Source organism: Myotis nattereri (assembly GCF_964212035.1).
Source record: "Myotis nattereri genome assembly, chromosome: 1".
NCBI classification, from domain to species: domain Eukaryota; kingdom Metazoa; phylum Chordata; class Mammalia; order Chiroptera; family Vespertilionidae; genus Myotis; species Myotis nattereri.
The window spans coordinates 23,812,610-23,833,069 of record NC_138075.1 but is presented as its reverse complement, the minus strand read 5'-3'; the positions used below and the strand labels follow the sequence as shown (position 1 = coordinate 23,833,069).

The following is a 20,460-nucleotide window of genomic DNA, read 5'->3' as shown; positions in this document are numbered from 1 at the left end:
CGCATCCTTGACAACTTGGCCACCTACCCCTGCCTCTGCACACCCCGCTCCTATCCTCTGGGTGGCGCTCAGGCCTGGCCAGCCCAGGAAATGTGCTCTCCGATTTCCGGCTCTTTCCACCTTGCCAGGGAAGGAGAAGGTTGAGGTGGGGTTGCAGAGTTGGGGAAACCAGAGGAGGTGCAATTTTTTAAAAATATGTTTTTTTAAAAAAATTGATTCCCGCGAGGGAGGAAAGGAGAGAGAGAAACATTGATGTGAGGGAGAAACATCCATCTGTTGCCTCCCCTACACACCCTGGACCAGGACCAAACCCGAAACCTGGACGTGTGCCCTGACCGGAATCAAACCAATCAATGCACGGGGCATCGCTCAACCCACTGCGCCACACCCGCCAGGGCTGGAGCAGGTGCAGTGCAAGGGCAGCTGGTGGGGAGTCCTGGTGCAGAGCCCCCGCTCTGCCGGCTGCCCCGACATCCCTGTGCAGCAATTTCAGTTTCTATTTTAAACAGTTTGGGTTGGTTGCTTTCCTGACTTCCTGCTGGGTGTTTATAGTGAGAAAAATAATTGGTAATATTTGCACAGATGTGCTGGCACTGCAACTCATCAAGGACACCTTTACCTGGGGGACCCGTCCTCCCCCACCTCGCTTCTCTGCCAGCCGGAGGAGCCAGCCTCCAGGGGGGTAGCTGCAAGCCCCGGTGCCTCCCAGGAGCCCCAGGCGGTGAGGCACAGGCAGAGCTGGGAGGCAGGAGGCCTCCAGTGCCCCAGGCGTGCCCAGAGGTAGGCCTCAGCGTGACAGGGGAGGGGGCCCTGCCGTGTTGCAGGGACTGAACAGGAGGGGCCCTCCTAGGGGCTGCAGGAGAGAAGCCCCTCGAAGCTTGTTCTGGTTCCATTTTCTCCCGCAGAGCCTGAATTTGCAGCTGGGGGTGAGGGACGTGGGGGTGGTGAAGAGGAGGAGGTAGCAGGACTAAGTTGAACATAGGCGATCCCTGGCTTCTCCCTTTTCTGGAGGCCTGGAGCCCTGTTCTGAAGGGGTGGGAAGGAGGCGGGCATTGTCCTGGCTGTGAGGCAGCCTGCCCACCCGAGCAGGGCCTGGACTGGAGTGTGCACTGCCCACTGTCCACTCCGGGACCCAGCCAGGCTGGTGACGTGATGACCACAGAGCGGGCAGGCCCGGGAAGACTCCTCAGTCACCACGTCTGCTTCATCCCTTGAAAGTGCACGCACTGAATGTGTGCACACGGTATGTCTGCATGTGACCCCGTGTGTGTGCGTGCATGTGTGTGCACGGCCGCACGCCTGTGCCTGCATGTATGCGCGTGCATGTGCATAGGTGCAGGCATGTGCACATGCGTGCACATCTATGCTAATATATGTGTACATGCGTGTATGTGTCTTGGTTTGGGTTCCCACAGAGGCTGACCCAGAGACAAAGATTCAATTGCAGGTAGTTTACTGGGAGATGACCGCAGGTAGCACAGCAGGGGAGTGAGGAAGAAGACAGGAGAGGAAGGCAGTCTCAATGCTCTCAAGCAAATTGCTGCTGTGAGCAACTGAAACTCAATCCAGAGGGGGCGGCCCAGGGGCCAGTGTACACCATGACCATTCCTCCCCCACAGAGGGCGGGAGTCGGGCCGCTGGGGGCAGGGGCAACAGATAGGTGTGAAGGAAGATGGGACACAGGCGAACGTGGAGGCAGGCACCAGGTGTTACAGAAATGTTTATTACAAGGATAAATATACACAATGTGGGACATTAAAACTGCTGATCCTGGGCCTGTGGGACTTCAAGGGATGCAGGGAATGGAGGGCTGGGTGACACCTGGGGTGAGGGTGGACAGTGGGACAAGCTGGGTCAGCGGTGGATCCACAGTCCCAGGCTCTGAATGGGGCCTGGGAATGACCAGGGCCCCAGATCATGCACAAGGAGGCTGATAGCGTGAGCCCTGACAGGCTTGCCTTCCAGTGTGCTGCCTTCCTGCCTGCCTGTATGTCTCTCAAATTCTGGATGATCCCTAGTTGCTGGGATGTGAGAGCAACTCTGAGTGGGGGCATCAGCAAAGAAGCACAAGGCTGGTCAGGGGCCCACTGCTGACCTCCAGCATTCAGAAGTGGGAAAACATCATTGGTTTTTGAGAGACAGGCCCAACCTTCTTCTCTGAGTTGGTGGAGCCCTCAGAAATGATTGCAATTTGGTTCCACCCCACGTGGTCCTGGCACAATTCAAACAGCTTGGAACGCCCCTTGGGAGGGTCCTGTAACATCCCTGCCCATGAATACTAAGGGTGATGGGAAAGCAAACCCCTTAGATAGATTCTCCTCATCCTTCTAGAGGGGCACCTCCTCCAGGAAGCCTTCCTGATCCCTGCTGGCTGCTCAGTCATGCCAGCCCTGTGTCACTCCTTCATCGAACTCACTGTACTCAGTGGGGCTTCTCCTCCCTGGTTTCCCATAGGATGTAAGGCTCTGAGCTCAGTGGCTGGTGGGCTGCTGATAACACTCTCTCCATTTACCTGGGATGGTGCCCTCTTGAGGCCCCCCAGGAGAAGCCCAGAAAAGGATGATGGGAGCAGGGACCAGGGGCAGAGTGTGGAGCCCCAGGTGGTCCGGCAATATTTCAGGACCCCTGTCATCGCATCTGCTTTTCTTCCTGCACAGAGGAGCTCCAAGAACCTGGTCTTGGTGCAGAGTTTACATGCCTGGGACTCCCCCATCTAGAATCTATGGTGTCTCACAAGCCCTCAGGAGGGATAAGCACCACCCAGAGCCAGAAAGAGCAAGGGACCCCCGTGTCTCCGTGTATCTCCCCCCCTGGCTGGCTGGGGTTTGGGCATCAGGAGGCCAGATGGTGGAACTGGGAAGCCAGGCTGTCCCCAGGGTAGAGACTCCTATGAGCTGAAAGGACTGGGTCAGGCCTCCTTTCCGCCAGGCATCCCTTCCCTCCCTGCCACCTCTTGCTCTTTCTCTGTGGAGAGGTTGGCAGAGTTGGGTAGTGGGCTGCCTGAAGGCAGAGACCCTCTGGGGAGCGGGCAGAATGGGCTGAGCTCCAAGCTGGCATCAAGCCAGAGGTGGGGCCTGCCTGGTTGGTGTGATGGGCAGCGCTACCCTCTCCTGCTTTCCAACACTGATTGGGCTGGAGAGTGGTGCCCCTGGCACTGCTCTGGCGCTAGGAGCACTGGGCACGAGGAAGTGAAGGCTGAGCCCTGCAGGCTGCGGCCCGGGAGGCGTCCCCACACCACCCACCTCACGACTTGTCTCCAGGGGCAGGGCTTTCCAGAGAGTCTGCAACCTCAAGCCCCGCTGCCCCCTCAGGCGGAGCAGGGGAGTCAGGATGCTGGACCCTACCGGCCACTAGCCATGGCCATTGTGGGACATGTAAGCTGCCAGAGCCACCACCACAGCCACATAGAGACCGGCCCCCACGGCAATGGAGAGTGTGGCCAGGAAGAGGGCCCTGCGGGAGGTGGTGCTGGCCAGGCGGAAGTCCCCCTTGGAGATGGCCTTGCTGGTCTAGGGAGAGAGATGTGTGATGAAAGAGGGCATCCCCATGCCCAGCCCAACTGCCCCCGCCCACCAGGCCTCTGCCCCCCTCCTGCATAGGCTTCTGCCAAGCCCTGCAGTGGAGGAAGGTGGCCAGAGTCCAAGGCCTGGGCCCACATGCTCTTACCCCCTGGGAGAAGTAGAAGGCGGCGATGCCCAGTGGCCAGAAGCAGCAGAGCATGGAGAAGATGGTGAGCCCCAGGTGGTCCCTGGGGGGCAGCGTGAGGAAGTTGTCTTCACTCTCACTCTCTGTGGAGGTTGCGTCACTCTGCAAAACACGGGTCGGGTTCGTGACCAGGCCCAGGCTCGCCCAGCGGCAATGACGTGGTTCTCTTCTGCTTCGATGGAAGTGTCTGGGTTGGGCTCGGTGCCCTCTGCCAAAAACCCTTAATAATGACCCTTGGATTCCACCTTTAGGGATTTAGCACAAGGAAAGAATGTAAGTATGTATGTACAGGCATGTTCGGCACCGGGTAGTGATTGTGAGAGATTGGAAACCATTGTCCCGTACAATGCCCAACGATCAGGAGGTTGACTTAATAAGCGATGGAATACTTACCATGGAATACCACGTAACCCTTTTAAAATCACCTGGTAAAAAGGTTACATTATGTGGAGCAACACGAAATATGTTGCTTAGAGAGAAAAATCAAGTTACAAAACTAGGCACATCTCTCTGGGGGACTAGGATGGGATAAAAACATGAATAAAAAATGACTAGAAGATCACCCACTACAATAATGTTATCTTTCCGTGGTTTTGGGCTTTAACTGTATATTACTTATATGATTAAGAAAACAGGAACAATAAATGCTATTTAAAAATTAAACAGTCAACCCAAGCTAGTGTTTCTCAAAGTGTGGGTAGCAGTTGTGTCGAAGTGCCCCTGGGAGATGCGACCCCAAGCCAGGCCTAATTAATCTCAATGCCTGGCTGTGGGCCTGGGAATCTGTGTTTTAAATACATGTACCCACCTCCTCCTCCTCTTGGTCGTCGTCCTGTCCCTGCAGCTCCTCTTGAACCCCATAGGACACAGTCTGGATGGCGACATCCTCTTCTGCTTGGCCAGGGTCTGTGGACCACTCTGTGGGCCCAGCCTGGGGCTCCCTGCTCTCCGTGAAGCTGGTCTCACAGCTGCCTGCCCTGGGCTCCTTGACCTTGTCCCTCCCGAGGAGGCAGGTAGGCCTGTACCAGGCCTCCACGGCCAGCTGCAGAGACCCTGGGTCCAGAAGCTGGTGGGCGCGAGCAGGGTCAGCACCTCCTAGGAGGAAGGAGTAGAGCTTCTCCTGGCAGGACCAGCTGGGCGAGGCTTCGGGGTAGGGGTAGGGTCGGTGGAGGTGGGCGGGGCTCCGAGGCAGCAGTGGGTTCTGCAGCTCACTCAGACTCTCCATGGTTCTGGGGGCAGCTCCAGGAAAGGGAACCTGGGCCAGCTGGGCAGTCCTCAGAGAGCCTGCTGGGAGCACAAGACAGACAGACACTGAGGCCAGGGCGCCGGATGCAGGACTGGAAGGGTTATGAGCTGGGGTTCTGCCGTCTGACTTGCCTCAGACCCTGCCTTTATCACTGGCCAGAGGTGGGACCTTGACTTGGCTACTCAACTTTTCAGAAACTTCTCCATTTCTTTGTCTGCAAATTGGGGATAACAGCTGTATCTAGCTCATAGAATTGGTTTGTTCATGTATCCACTCAACACACATTTATTGAGCACCAGCTCTATGCCAGGTGCTGTACACGCAGATGCCGGGATATGATGGTGAGAGAGGTGGGAAGGAGAGGAAGAGGGATGCACACTTTTTCTTCCCGGAGCTCACAGTCTGGTAGAGAAGATGGCTGCCCCAAGAAGTACCACAGGGGGTATGAGGACAGAGGCGCAGGGAAGGCTTTTAAACAGATCTGAAGGAAGAGGACAAGTTGACAAGGCGAGGGGAGGGGAACACATTTCATGCAGAGGCCAGATAAAGATGGCAGGTCTGAGAGCCTGGGAGAAGGCAGGTGAGGTTCAGGGTACAGAGGGAGGTGTGAGCAGGGTGTGGGGCATGCAGTCCTGTTGGGGTCTAAGATGGCTTCATGAGTCTTGGCAGGTGTGATAGGATGAGATTTGGATCCCGAAGCCTTTCAATGTTTATGTGTAGAAAGTGGCCTGGAGGGGGCTGGGCTGGCTAGTACATCATCTAGGAGGCTTTGCCATGGTTTCTGGTCAACTGAAGACAACTGGGACTCAATGAGGAGATAAAGAAAAAAGGACAAGCCCTGGCCGATGTGCCTGAGTTGGTTGAAGTGTTGTCCTGTACACCAACCAAAAGGCGGCGGATTCGATTCCCAGTGAGGGCACATACCCAGGTTGTGGGTTTGATGCCCCCATTCAGGGTGTGGGCATGAGGCAATCAATGTTTCTCTCTTACACTCTATCCTTCCCTTCCTTTCTCTCCAAAAATCAATAAAAATAATTTTAGAAAACTAAAAAAAAAAAAAAAAAAAAAAAGTAAGAAAAAAAAAGAAAGGAAAAGAATTATAAGTCTGGCAAAGGGCCATTTCTACTTCTTCCCCAAGAGAAATGACTAGCTTCTAGAAAGCTGGTTCTTGGGAAACCTGGAGACAAAGCATGTCCCAGGAACAATGCCCAGGGGAAAGGGACAGAGGAGGGAGGAGAGGGACCCAGTGTTGAGAGTGTGGCCATGGGGGCCTGGACTCCCTGGCTGGCCTGCTATGAGGGAGGAGGGGGAGCGGTGGCCTGCCCCCTGCCTAGAGACAAAGCAGCAGGAAGAGGCTGCCATGCCTCAGGCTCTGAGCCCTGGGAGGTGCGGCCTCTCTAACAGAGGCTCCTGGAGGGGCACAAAGACCAGCATGTGGCCCAAGTGTCCGCCTCTTCATCCAGGAAGGGGACAGATGGTGCTGGAGACATTGCCATGCGCCTGGGGGCTTTGTTGGTGCATTAACCAGCTGCGAGTAACACCTGGGCTGAGAGCAGCTGTGGCCGGAGCTTCTCCACGTGCAGAGATGGGCACACAGGCTTGGGCGGGGGTGGGCTTAGGTCACTGCTCTCCGGTGCTCAGGAATGCAGGGGCCTGGCTACTTCCTCCTCCTTTCTCTCCGGAGGTCAACAATGCAGGGAGCCCCTCGGACTACAGGGATGTGGAGGGCTCCTTCCTGCAGGTGGGGAGTTGGGAGTGTCCACGACAGAGGTCTTGCAGGGCTAGGCTTGTGTCTGGGCTCCTCTGGGCACATTCCAAGCAGGACTGGTCTCTTTTGACCCCCATGGGCAACTCCTGAGCCCGTCATAACTTCCCCTTCTCCAGCAGATGCGACCCACGGGTGCAGAGTTGAAGGTTATGTGACCATAAGGCTCGTGGTCTGATAGTCAGGTACCCTGGGGTTCCCTTCCTGAACCACCCCATTAACATTCTGACTTGGCACCTCAGTTTTCCCACCTGTAATAAGAAGGGTTGATTTAGCCCTAACCGGTTTGGCTCAGTGGCTAGAGCGTCGGCCTGGGGACTGAAAGGTCCCAGGTTCGATTCCGGTCAAGGCATGTACCTTGGCATATCCCCAGTGGGAGGTGTGCAGGAGGCAGCTGATCGATGTTTCTCTGTCATCGATGTTTCTAACTCTCTATCCCTCTCCCTTCCTCTCTGTAAAAAATCAATAAAATATATTAAAAAAAAGAAGGGTTGATTTAAATGGTCACTGATGATGATGGCACTAACATTCACGATCCCAGAGCCCCAAGGAGCCCCACAGAAGTGAAACGCCCCCACTCTTTGTCACCTTGCAGGAGTCCAGGGTAGACGAGCAGGCTCAGGGCGCAGTGAGGAGCAGAGTCCTCTCCTTCCCTCCATGGCCCCTCAGAACAGGATGAGGGGGGCAAAGGAAAGGCAAGACAGCTTCTTGCCAGGTGGACCCTCGGGCTTCCCAACTCCCCCTGGGCTGCCCTAGTCCCAGCCCCGCCTGCCCCTCATCTTTCCCTCCCTCTGGGATTGTAGGACGTGGCTCTCAAAGGTCCCCCAGCCCCTCCACCAGCTGGTCTTAATTTACCCCCGTCTACGTATAGCCTTGAAGGTCCTTGTTGCCATTCATGTGGGCAGAGGTATGGAGGGCCTTTCAGCAGGGGTGAGGCAGGGTCCTCAGAGCAGATGAATGCATCTAACTCACCTTGCCCTCTGCCCTGCTTCAGCAGGGTGAGCCACCTGTCCAATCCCCCAGAAGGAAAAGAAGGATGCTTGTGGCCAGGAATGAGGCCCTGGGGCTCTGGAGACGTGAGGGCGTTTGCAGGGCACTTGTCCAGGGCAGGCAGGGCAGCTGGGTTCCAGCTCATCCTCCTGCTTTTGCCAACCACCTCTTTTGGTCAAAGTACATCCAGCTGAGCTTCTGGAACCCAAGCCACACTGCCTGTCCTGGACTGTGCCATTAGGCAAGGCTCCTCAGCACTTCATGGTACAAAGATGCATGATCCTGGGTTTTCACAATAAGAACAAACTGAAAGCCACCTGAGTGTCCAACAATCAGGGACAAGTTAAATAAATGATGGTACAAGACGAGGTGGTACAAGACCTTCCAACAGGTCTACAAAGAGGAATGACAGGAGAAAATGCTCACTGCGGATTCAGTGAGAAGGCAGAAAAGATCGGTATGTGCACATAATTTCAACTCCAGCCAAGTGTCAACAGCGATTACCTCCAGGGGTGAGCGCGCGGGTGTTTCTTCCATTTTCTTTTTTACACAATGGTTTTTCGGTTTTCCACATTTATTTTTTTACAACGAGCATGTACTACTGTTAAACCAGAACAAATTAAGTGCATAGATTTCTTCTGAACTAAATTATCTAAAATCGGTTTAAAACTTCCCTAGGCTAGAGGGTTTCTTCTGGGTTTAGAGGCTGAGCACAGCATCAAAGCTTACCCTGACACACACAGATAGGTATGCACACACACACACACACACACACACACACACACACACACACACCTCCACTTCCATAAAGCATCCAAGCCAGGGGCTGTAGCACCTGCTCATAGTGGCAGCCAAGGGCCACAGTTCTCTACCAGGTCATGTTCTCCCCATAAACTGCTAGGGCCACACAAGAGTTCACTGAACTGATCCCAGGGACCTAGCACTGAGCTCTGGCCAGATGGAGGAGGTGGCAGGTCCCCAGGGCAGCCTTCTCTGCCCTTGACCTGGCCTGACCTCTTGGCCTGTTGCTTGTGGCTGCTTCTCCCTGCTCTCTGGGGTAAGAGACCAGTTTCAAGGCAGACCAATTTTCATTTCCACCTCTGCTGCCCGGGCTCCCTTGGACTGTGTGTGCTGTATTGTGTGCCTGCCTATGTCCTGGTGAGCATGCCTGTGTGAGAATGTGTGTGTGTAAGTGCACACTTGTCCAGAGGACAGGCATGAAATGCCTGAAATTCTGAAGCTAAGCAGATTGCTCCAAATTGTGCATTTGGGCCTAGCTGTCTGGGCCCCACAGGAGGAGAAGGAGAGAAGATGCCTCTGGCCTGTTTCATTCTCAGCTGAGAACTGAGCTGAGCTAAGGTTTTCTAGTCCCTGCTTTGGGAATGGAGAGCACACTGCCACCTCTCAGACCAGGGACAGGAAGCCATCCAGGAGTCCACTAGAATCCAATTACAGCGTCCCACTGGAGTCTGATTGCACCTGAGTCCAATCATAATATAGTGTAACATCAGGTTGCTGATCTATAAAATGTATGGATGGGGTAGAAAGTGTTGATTTTTTAACAGCGTGGCTCAATATGACCCTGGGATTCTATTGGGAGAAGAAGAATAATAACTTAACACGTACTGAGCTTTTTGCATGTGCCAGACACTCATTTTGACTCAATAATTCTAGTGGGAGAATAAAAATAGAATGGGCACTTCCTCTTCTAGCTGTGGCAGACAAACTCAGGTCACACAATACCTGCCAATAATAGCTAGAAAAGCTAGGGGAAACATGAGGGCAGCGAAGAATCACCCAGGGGAGCAAGAATTTGAGGGGTCAGGGTTGCAGGGCCCCAGAGGAAAAAGAAACAGAGAGGTGAGCCTGGCCCTTCGCACCACTTTCCCCTTCTTCTAGCACCATCAGAGGCCGGGGAGAAAAAACTGAAGGAGGAGGGGACCCAGGAAACAGTGCCGGTTTTCAGCCTCTTTAGACTGCCCCTCTTTCTGGTAGGAGCAAGCCAGAGAGCAGGCAGAAAGCAGGCTTTGAATCCACTCCGTCCCTCGGAGTAAGGTGTTCTGCACGCAGCCTGGCTGCCTTCCAGAAGCCAGCGTTGTCTCAGGGCTGTGCTTCTCACGTTAGTGTGTACCAACACCACCTGAGGACTCCTTAAACCCAGACTGCGGGTTTCCACCTCACCGTGTGTGCTTCCAGATGGGCCTGGGCATGCACACCTGTACAAGTTCCCAGTGCGACTGGTGCTGCGGGTCCAGGGACCACGCTTTAAGAACCACTGCTCTGATAACCTACTGAAAAAAAAAATAGTGAAGACATGTATAACCTGTGAGCTAATCGATGGGGAACATGAAATAATAAAAACACTTGGCTATCCAAAATGAGACAAGATAGAAAAAGGGATATAGAACAGGTGAGACAAAATAGAAAACAAATAGTAAGATGTTAAACTTTCACCTGGTTGTATCAACAATTACATTGAATGTGAACGAAATAAAATTGCCCATAAAAAGACAAGGATAGTCACATAGTGTATTAATCCATTTTCATGGAATTTGAGAGGCAAAACTAGAGTGACAGGAAGAAGATCAGTGGTTGCAAAGAGCCAGGAGTTGGGGGAGGGGACTGACTACAAAAGGGTATGAGGATTTTTTTAATGGAGGGCTGTTCTGTACTTTGATTGATTGTGGTAGTGGTTACGTGACTGTATTTCACAGAACTCACTGAATTGCATACTTAAAATTAATGGTTTTTATTATTGCATGTCAAAATGGATTTTTTTTGGTCATTTATTTGTTTGTTTGTTTATTTATTTATTTATATTTTGTTAGTATTTTTAAATCCAAGTATATGTTTTTTTATTAATTTTTTGGAGAGAGAGGGAGAGAGAAACATTGATGTGAGAGAAACATCAATTGGTTGCCTTCCATATGTGATCTGACTGGGGATCAAACCTGAAACCCGGAAATGTGCCCAGACAGGGAATTAAAGTGGTGGCCGTTCAGTGCACAGAAGGATGCTCAACCAACCAGGCCACTCTGGCTGGGCTGGATTTTTAAAATAACAAAATCCTGCCCTAGCCAGCTTGGCTCAGTGGATAGAGCGTCGGCTTGCGGACTGAGGGGTCCTGGGTTCGATTCCAGCCAGGGGCACATGCTTGGGTTGCAGGTTCGTTCCCCAGTCGGGGGTGTGCAGGAGGCAGCCAATTGATGATTCTCTCTCATCATTGATGTTTCTATCTCTCTCCCCTTCTCCCTTCCTCTCTAAAATCAATAAAGAAATATATATATATATATATATATATATATATATATATATACAAACTCCCACTACATGCTGCTTTTAGCAATGCACCTTAAATATAAAAATACAAAAAAGTTCAAAGAAAAAGAATAAAATATTGATACCAACACCTCACACTTATCAAGTTCTTATGTGTTTCAGGCACAATTCTAAATGCTGCCTATCATCTCATTTAATTCTTACAGTAGCCCTATGAAGTCTGTGCCATCATCATCTCCATTTTACAGATTAAGACACGAGGGCATAAGAAAGTTAAAGGTGCCCACAGGCACACAGCTGGTGAGTGGTGAGCTGGACGTGACCCCTAGAAAATGACTGCAGAGTCACTGTGCCTAGTGCCACTCTAGGTCAGATACCATTTACTGAGTGTTTGCTTGGTTCTGAACACCAGGCCAAGAGCTTCAAATGCAGTATCTCATTTAATCCTTTCTCTGTTGCATGTGGGGGAACTGCAGCTCAGAGAGGTTTAAATAGGGTTCCGGAGATCACAGCTGGAGCATGGCAGAGCCCTTGGCCCAGGTCTGTCCGACCTGAGCTCACGCTGGCCTGAACAGCATCCAGTTCTCCAGGTTAGCTGCAGGGTGGGGCCTGGTTCTCCAGGTTAGCTGCAGGGTGGGGCTTGGTTCTCCAGGTTAGCTGCAGGGTGGGGCCTGGTTCTCCAGGTTAGCTGCAGGGTGGGGCCTGGTTCTCCAGGTTAGCTGCAGGGTGGGGCCTGGTTCTCCAGGTTAGCTGCAGGTTTGTTGCACACAATACCTGGGAAGAGGCATCATGAACACTATTTTTTTTTTTAAAAAAAAAAGGCTGAAGGGATAGTGTGTATAACTAGGTGTTGGGTCATATCCTTGGGGTGGGGCCAGCCCTTATCAGAACCCTACAAAATTATAATTAGCAACTGTTCACTGCATGAAGCTAGCTATTATTATTTCCCATTTCTCAGGTAAAGAAACGGACACTCAGAAAAGTTAAGTCACTGGCCCAGGATTAAACAGTGACCGACTGGATTTCAACCCAAGTTTAACTGAGTCCAAAGTCTCGCCTTTCACTACGATGCCTTTCAGAGCCTACCTGTGTATAGAAGGTCAGGATAAATTGTGTGGATTTGATCCTGGACGGGTTAAAAACCAGAAGCCTCAGCGAAGGGAATGGGACAAAGGAGCTTTAATAAAAGATTAAGAGATTTGGGGTGATCTAGTAGCTGAGGGGCGGCTGCCTAGATAACCTTAAGGTCTGGATTCAGATAAATGCAGAGCCACTGTGAAAAGCTGAACTCTTCACCTTGCTATCGCTCAGTGCAGCAGGAGAGAATGCCTCTAAACTGAAAGATCAAAGCAAGAACTTCCGAGTAAGGCAGAAGATTAAACATGAATGATTAAAATCAGGGAAAAGGCGAAACCTTTAACAAAAGGCGAGAGACTACCTTCAAGTCAGATACTCTGTAAGCTGTTGTGCACACTGTGAAGTGTGGCGATGGTGGCTGTCTGTAATGGCTTGGGGCTGGATTTGATGATTTCTGGCCCATAAGCAAGGAAGCCACCAAGGTAGCTGGGGGTCATGGCTGTAGCTCCCTGCATCTGGCAGTGAAGAGAGAAAGTCGGGTAAAGAAGGGGAGGAAGGGGAGTCAGAATCAAGGGAACATGGGGAACTTGGCTCTCTTTGCTTCAGTTTGTCTCGGGAAGCTAACGCAATTAATTATCCTTGCTTTCTCCTGTGTCTTCAACAGCTCCCAACTCCCGGTCCTTCCTAACAAGCACTTAAACATATTGTTTTCTTCTTTGCTAGAAAATAAATCAACTGCCGTGGTTGTAAAACCTGGCTGTAGTCCTAGCTGGTCTGGCTCAGTGGATAGAACGTTGGCCTGTGGACTAAAGGGCCCCGGGTTTGATTCTGGTCAAGGGCACGTGCTCGGGTTGTGGGCTCGATCCCCAGTGAGGGGCGTGCAAGAGGCTGATGATCAATGATTCTCTCTCATCATTGATGTTTCTATCTCTCTCACCCTCTCCCTTCCTCTCTGAAATCAATAAAAATATATTAAAAACAAACAAACAAAAACCTGTAAATGCTCTGACATCCCTCCCACTGGGAAGCGGGGGCCTAGGTCCCTCCTCTCTAATCGGAGTGGGTGTGACTGCTTCAACCCCAGAGCACAGCAAAAGTGATGCTACGTGACTCCAAAGCCGGTGACATAGGTCAGGCATCTTTCACCGCTTCTGGAACCCTGAGCTGCCTGTACGTGGTTGGACTGCTCTGAGGCCGCCATGCTGAAGTATCCTGATGTGAGTGGAGACAATACTTCTGAGAAACACGGCTATAAAGTGAAGGAGAGAGAGGAGACAGGAGCTGAGGGAACTGGCACTGAGGAAGGATGTTCCAGTTATCTGTTGCTGCCTGACTGCCCCAGAACTTAGCAGCTAAAACAAAAGACATCTTATTATGCCTCAGGACTTTGGGGGTCAGAAAGCCATGCAGGATTGAGCTGGGTGATTATTCTCTCCCTGTGGCACGTGCTGAAGAGGTCACCCGGTGGTATTCAGCGGACAGGTGGGCTGGTTTGGAGAGTCCAAGATGGCTTCACTCTTCCTCTCGGAGAGCTGATCACAGCCTTTACTTACATATGTGTGATTCATTGATTAGCATCTTTCTCCCTTACCAGACTGTGAGCTTCAAGAGAATGGGGATTGCCTCTGCCTTCCTCATTCTTGCAGCCCCTTGCCGGGCATAGCGTGGGGACTTAGACAGTTGACCTCATGAGTGAATGAGTGAGCTAGGAGTGCTGGGCCTCCCTCATAAGAAAGTACGTTCCGGATTCTGGGATGGATGGAGCACATCTGGCCAGGACACTTTTGGTTCTACACAACCAACATTTCTTGAGCAGTTCCGAGGGATGCAGAAATAAACAAGGAGTGGTAGCTGCTCTGAGGAGGGGTGGGGGAGACAGACCAGTAAATATGAAATTTCAATACAATGGAGTCAGTTGTGTTAGCGGCACACAGAGAGCTATGGGACGCTGATAAGGGACTTGTATCCTGGGATGGGAGTGGAGGCGATGGTGGGAACCATGAAGAGGCTTTCAGAGCAGGTGACATCTGAAGTGAGTCCTCAAGAAAGAAGGTGAGTCATCCAGGTGAGATGAGGGAAGGGCATTTCTAGCAGAGGAAACAGCACAGAAGCATGGGCTGCTGGTATGAAGGGGAGGCCAGGGTGGCTTGGTATTGATGGAATGAGGAGAAGGGGGAGGGCCTTAGACTCCATACGGAGTTTTTCTCCTGTGGACAGTGGGGAGCCCATGATAGTTGTAGCAAGGAGTGGTATGGTTGCACCTGTGTTTTAGAGCACTCTGGTTAGCAGCAGTGGGTAGAAAGGATTAGAGGTGAATGAAAAGGGAGGCTGGGAGTCCCGTAAAGAGACGATTGTCAAAACGGAGGCAGGAGAGGACAAGGACCTGAACCTGATCTATGGCCGCACTGGGGATCGAGCCCGCAACCCGGGCTTGTGCCCTGACCAGAAATCAAACCATGACCTCCTGGTTCATAGGTCTACACTCAACCACTGAGCCACACCGGCCAGGCCCTGGCTGCTTTCTTGTACCTAACTTCCAAGGAAATCCATACCAGCTACCTGTGCTAGTCAACACCTCCTTTATTCATAAGTCTGCATGGACAAGGAATAATGAATACATGAAAAGAAAAGAAAAGGATGAAATAAAGAGAACAATTGACATAAGATAAAAACATCCAAATTATAGAAAAGATCTTTATAATTTTTTGAATTCATATTCTCACAGATATATAAGGGGATGTTGCATACATAAAGCAAGAACAGGCTGCTATGAAAAAGGAGCAACAAAAGAACATGAAAGAATTTGGAAAATTGAAAATAATTGTCTAAATTTTAAAGAATTTAATGGAGAGAGTTGGCAATAGAATAAACACAGTTAAAGACTAACTTTTTTTGTTAATCTTCACCCAAGGATATGTTTTTATTGATTTTTAATAAGAGAAGAAGGGGGAGACAGAGAGAGAAAAACATTGATAGGTTGCCTCCTATATACAGCCCTACGCGTGGATCAGACCCATGACCTAGGTATGTGCCCTGATCAGAATAGAACTTGCAACCTTTCTGGTGCATGGGACAATGCTCCAACCAACTGAGCCACCCAGCCAGGGCAAGACTAATTTTTTAATGTAAAAGAAAAAGTTACTAAACTTCCCCACGGTATAGAGCAAAAAGATGAAGTAGGTGAAATAAAGTTAAGAGATGTGGATGAAAGTCCCAGAGTTCCAAATCAATCTAGTACAGTGGTTCTCAACCTTCCTAATGCCGCGACCCTTTAACACAGTTCCTCATGTTGTGGTGACCCCCAACCATAAAATTATTTTCGTTGCTACTTCATAACTGTAATTTTGCTACTGTTATGAATGGTAATGTAAATATCTGATATGCAGGATTTATTTTCATTGTTACAAATTGAACATAATTAAAGCATAGTGATTAATCACAAAAACAATATGTAATTATATATGTGTTTTCCGATGGTCTTAGGCGACCCCTGTGAAAGGGTCGTTCGGCCCCCAAAGGGGTGGCGACCCACAGGTTGAGAACCACTGATCTAGTAGGCGTTTCAGAAAGACTGTAGGAAAATAATAATTAAAAGAACAGAAGCAGAGCCCAGTGTGCTCAGTGGTTTTAGTGCCTGCCCGCACACTGAAGGGTTGTGGGTTCGGGCACATACCTGTAAGCTCCCCTTGTCCCCCCGCCCCCCCCTCCCCCCCGATCCAGGTGCATGCGGGAGGCAACCAATTGATGTGTCTCTCTCACATCGATGTTTCTCTGCCTTTCTGTCTCTCAGTGTCTCTCTCTTCCCCTCCCTCCCTTCCACTCTCTAAAAATCAATGGAAAAAATATCCTCGGGTGAGGATTAAAAAAAGAACAGAAGCAGAAAGTGTTTCCTGAGCTGAAAGAAAAAAGAATACTTACATTGAAAAGGCTCACCAAGTACTGAGCTGGAAAAATCACACACACACACACACACACACACACACACACACACACGCACGCAAGAGAAAGATGGGAAAGAGAAGTGGATGCGTTTGGTCTTGAAGTGTCTTTGAGATACTAGGGTAGAAACTCCATGTGGCAATTAAATGTATGAAGTTGAAGCCCTGGGTAGTGGTCAGGGCTGGAGAGAGATGTGAGAATCATTGAAGGACCTATGGAGAGGGAGGAGAAGAGAAGAGCAAGGAAGGGAGAGAAGAGGGCCGAGAAGGGAACCCAGGGAAGGGGACACGCAGCTGAACACGTCTCAGCTCCCAAGCCTTCTAAGGCGCTGTCTTCCAGAGAACAAAAGTCTACCCTGTTTTCTATCCACTGCCACCTGCGCCCCATGCGCGGGGCTGCCTCTCTCTCAGAGCACAATCCCCCTGCCTGGGGGAAGGGAATGTGGCTGACAAGGGTGAAAATTGCTGGGAAGATTGAGGTGGTGGCACCACTACTCAAATTAGTCCATTTTTGGGCAGAAATTAAATCTTTATTCTTGCTGAAACAACCTGTCTCTCTACTGAAGCAGCTCATTCCCAACCACTTACAGCAAACAGAGCATCTGATGGCAGAAGACAGCACACATAATGGGGAGGTAGAGCATGGGGCCCTCGCTCCCTGCTTGGTTTGCTTGGGGTGGGGGTGGTGGCAGCTGCGGAAGGAGAAAGAAGAGAGAAGAAGGGAGGAGACAAGAGAAGAGAGAACCTGATGCAAAGAGCAGGGATGAGATCAGTTTTCATGGCCCCCTGGCTAGTAGCAGAAGGGACCGCGCTCCAGGCAGGATGCCTACCAAGCCCCTGAGAAGGGAATGGGGTTGGAAAATACCCAAGGTTTGAGGAACTGAAATGTTTCTTCTTCCCTAAGTGCAGGCTGCTGCTTCCACTTCTTCCTCCCTGGAGTGGTGTACTTTGGGGGTGGAAGTCCCTCTGGGATGTACAAATGAATTTGTCTTTGAATCCAAAGGTAATTGGTCTTTGGCTCCAAAGGTAATGAATTATGTGCAGATATCTCTAGATATTCTCTTATTATTTTGTGTGTGCCACCCAGGGGAAGGGGCCTGCATATGTGTATTTCAATGTTTCCATCTCTCTCTTACACACACACACACACACACACACACACTCACTTCATTTCTTAATGGCATTCATCTCTTCCTCTTCTTCAGACCTCTCTTGCCTCCAGCCCCAGATAACCAAGATCATCCAATTTGGTGCCCGGGTTGACTCCTTTCTTCCCTTTGAAGTCTTGCAGAGGGAGGGGGAAGGAGGGAGGGGGCAGGAGGGAGGGGAACACAAGAAGTAGCCAGTGGTAGCTTTTCCCTGCTGGGAGAGAAGCCAGATGTGCCTGCCTGGTGATCAGCGATGCCCTGAACCCTGACAGCTCTGGGGCTAGAGTGTCCACCCAGACAGCTGCAGAAGGAGGGGTGGTGCATGGTTCTATCCCCAGCAGCAGGCCAGCACCCCCACAGACCAGTCTTGCAGAAAATAAAGCCCCTCTCCATGGTTGCTGCTGCCTCTGCTGCTGTCACTTTGTTATAAAGGTTAGTGACTGTCCATTAACTCTGAGGAGCTGATTCTTGCCAGTGCTGCACCGGCAGCTGGGAGCCAGAAAGTGCTGACATGGGGGGGAGGGAGTGGTGGTGGGTAAGCAGGGGAGGTCACTGGCATGGCCTACTCAGCCCTCCCCAAGTGCCAATTAGCTAAGGTTTTCCTGCACATCAGCCAGGCCTGCCACAGTTGAGGAAAATTATTGTCAGAGAAGCTCATTTTGTTTTTATATTAAAAACGTTCTCCCCAGGGATGGATCTTTCCTGACTGTCCCCTCCTTCAGCCTTCTTAGGTGGGGGATCCCAATCAGGCAGGATCCATGGGAAGAGATGGCCAAGGAAAGGGTCCCTGGCCGTTGGCTACTCACAAAGGATGTTAGCGGGGAGTGATTTCCTAGCCTTTTGGCAGCAACCCTCCCAACTCAGCAACTCTGTACACATTCCTGGCTTTCCCAGGAAAATAAGGAAGACTAGGAGATCTTAAGAAAACACTAAAACTATAAATATCATTTCCTAAGTTCTTATTTCCTCATTCCACTGCATTCATAAAATGCAGTTCTTCATTGAAAGGACATTAACATACTCTTCAGATCGGGTTTGTGAAGCTGGTATCCTGTGTTCAAGGAGAACTTAGGGATTTGTGGGCTGGGAATAGCCCTCAGATGGCCCCACAGAACATTAGAACTCATAGTCTTAAAACTCATCTAGTTCAACCTTCTTTTACTGAAGTGAAAACTAAAGCTTACAGAAGGGAAGGGACAGCCTGAGACAGTCACGGGCAGATCTGGGATCAGAACACAGGGCTCCCGACTTCCAGTCAAATGTTTTTCTTCTGAGATATTTTAACACTTCGCTCTTGTATTTTACACCCAATTACTGAGTCCTTGCTATCTTTCAGGTGCTATGGGGGAGGTGGGGTGTTGAAGGAGGCAAAGAGATGAAAACAACATAATCCTTGCCTTCAAGGAGCTGTTTCCCTAGATCTGTGATTTTTTTGGGGGGAAAAAATAAAAACTGTGAGTCAGACTCTCACCCTATATCATCTTCTATAGGTGATGATGGAAGAGTAGACAGGGAGGGAACCCTTTTACTTTCTCAAGTTTAATAAGTTGGGTTTCACTGACACTGGGACCTCAGGGAGGCCAAGGACAAAGGGAGCCACAGCCAGGCTGGGAGAAAAGGGTGTAAGGGTGACAGTGAGCAGGTCACTGACAGCAGGTCTGGCTGGTGGTAGGAATAGTGGTAACAGCTCACACCAATATGGCAACGCACAGTCGACAAGCCTCCAGCCAGGTACATGGTTTCATGGAGTCCCAAGGCAGTTCTCTGAGGTGAGCAGAGCAGCTACGTTACCCCCACTTTAGGGATGAGGAAACTGAGGTTCAGAGAACTCGGATAACTGGCCAAAAGCCAGTAGATGCCAGCGTCCAGCCAGGAACTCCTAGCCCAGTGCTCGTTCTACCACGGTGGGTGGGGAAGTTGTGCTGGGGTAAGAGGATGGGGGTAAAGCAGTGGTCAGCCACAGTGACAGGCCAGTCTTCCTCTACGCAGTTTTATTTTGATTGCTACATTCTGGCACGCAGAGAACTCTGCTCTGAAGACCCGGAAGCACTTTGCAGGCCCGAATGATCTCATTCAGCTCCCTCTTGCCAAAAGAGGAAGGACTCCAGATAGAGATTCTGTCTAGGGTCACCAGCATTCAGCCACATAACAGACAACAGGACTCAGGGTCTCCCACTCTTTGCCCTCATGCACCAAGCAGTGTGATGCAAAACCAGCCTCTTTCCTTGAGAGCCAAGAGGGCCACAGGATAAAATTGAGGTATCTTCTGGTACCTCCTTCCTTCCATGGAGAAATGGCTTAATAGGTGCTGAGGGGCCTGGCCCATCCCTTGGCCCAAGGGTCATTACAGGGCTAAAAAATCTTGAGGCAGTCCCCCTAATGAGCAGGGTTGGGGGAGGAGAGGGAAGCTGGAGAAGCTGGTTCAGATTTCCCTCGTGTCGCAGAGCCCTGGTGGGGACTGGGACACCAGGAGTCTGGACACTCGTGAGCATTTCTTCTGGGGCAGGGTGAATCAGAGCTGCCTGAGGTTGGGGTCAAGGCCTGGTGGTGTGGGGTCAGGGCACCCAGGTGCCTGCCTGCGCCCCAGTCCCTCAGGCGCCTCTCACCCTGTAGGGTGAGGGGAAGGGATGGACTTAGCGCGATCTCTGGCAGAGCCCGCATGCCTGAGAGGGGCCCCAGCTCAATCCCGGTTCAGCGCCTGGCTCTGCGCTCCCGATGCGCCCCCAGACGGCCTCTTACCTGTCCTGCCGAGGACGGTCCCGCCTCCTTCGCGGGGCTCGGGGGCCCGGCATGGGCCGGTGAGCGACAGCGCCCTCGCCTCGTGGCTGCGGTGGAACTCCCAGGAGGGCACCTCTGCTCCGGGCCCCGGGTCGCGGCCACTGCCGCCGCTTCAGCACCACGGACAGCTCCCGCCTTCTGCCAGCCGCCGCCGCCCGCCCCGCCCCGCGTGGTCCCGGGAGCCCCGCATCCTGGCCCGGCCCTGCCGCCGCCGCGCAGCCCTTAGCCCGGCCCGAGGCGGCTCCGCGCTGACTTGGGAGAACAGCCAGGAGGTCCCCCCTCTTCCCCGCCTCCCGCCGCCGCCGCCGCCGCCTCCCTCTCGCCTCCGTGCTTCGTGCTCCCTTCCACGCTCCCGAGTCAGCCCACCAGGGCGCTCCGGACCCAGCTCCGGGGCGGGGCGGGGCGGAGCGGGAAGCCCGGGAGCCCAGAGGAGGCGGCAGAGCAAGGGGCGAGAGGCAGCCACGGGCTTCTCTGGCTCCTGGAGCCGAGTCCTCTCTCCCAGCCCTTCTTCCCACCCTGCTCTCGTGCTCCCCC

The 20,460-nt window shown here is 51.8% G+C and overlaps 1 protein-coding gene across 1 annotated transcript; it reads right to left on the bottom strand.

Annotated features, from left to right (window-relative positions):
• Positions 1 to 1,707: 1,707 nt before the first annotated feature.
• SYNDIG1L (synapse differentiation inducing 1 like) lies at positions 1,708 to 20,059 on the bottom strand. Its single transcript, XM_081105595.1, has 4 exons — positions 19,888 to 20,059; positions 4,514 to 4,992; positions 3,667 to 3,807; positions 1,708 to 3,509 (listed from the first exon to the last, which is right to left on the bottom strand). The coding sequence occupies exons 2-4, from the start codon at positions 4,928 to 4,930 to the stop codon at positions 3,351 to 3,353; spliced, it is 717 nt and encodes a 238-aa protein (XP_080961721.1). The 5' UTR covers positions 4,931 to 4,992; positions 19,888 to 20,059; the 3' UTR covers positions 1,708 to 3,350.
• Positions 20,060 to 20,460: the final 401 nt, after the last annotated feature.

Excerpts from the sequence above, each read along its gene's own strand:
- SYNDIG1L (XM_081105595.1), bottom strand. The coding sequence starts at position 4,930 with ATGGAGAGTCTGAGTGAGCTGCAGAACCCACTGCTGCCTCGGAGCCCC. Across the intron at positions 3,808-4,513 it reads ACGACCAAGAGGAGGAGGAG|AGTGACGCAACCTCCACAGA; the intron begins GTGGGTACATGT and ends CGTGTTTTGCAG. Across the intron at positions 3,510-3,666 it reads CCTTCTACTTCTCCCAGGGG|ACCAGCAAGGCCATCTCCAA; the intron begins GTAAGAGCATGT and ends CTCTCTCCCTAG.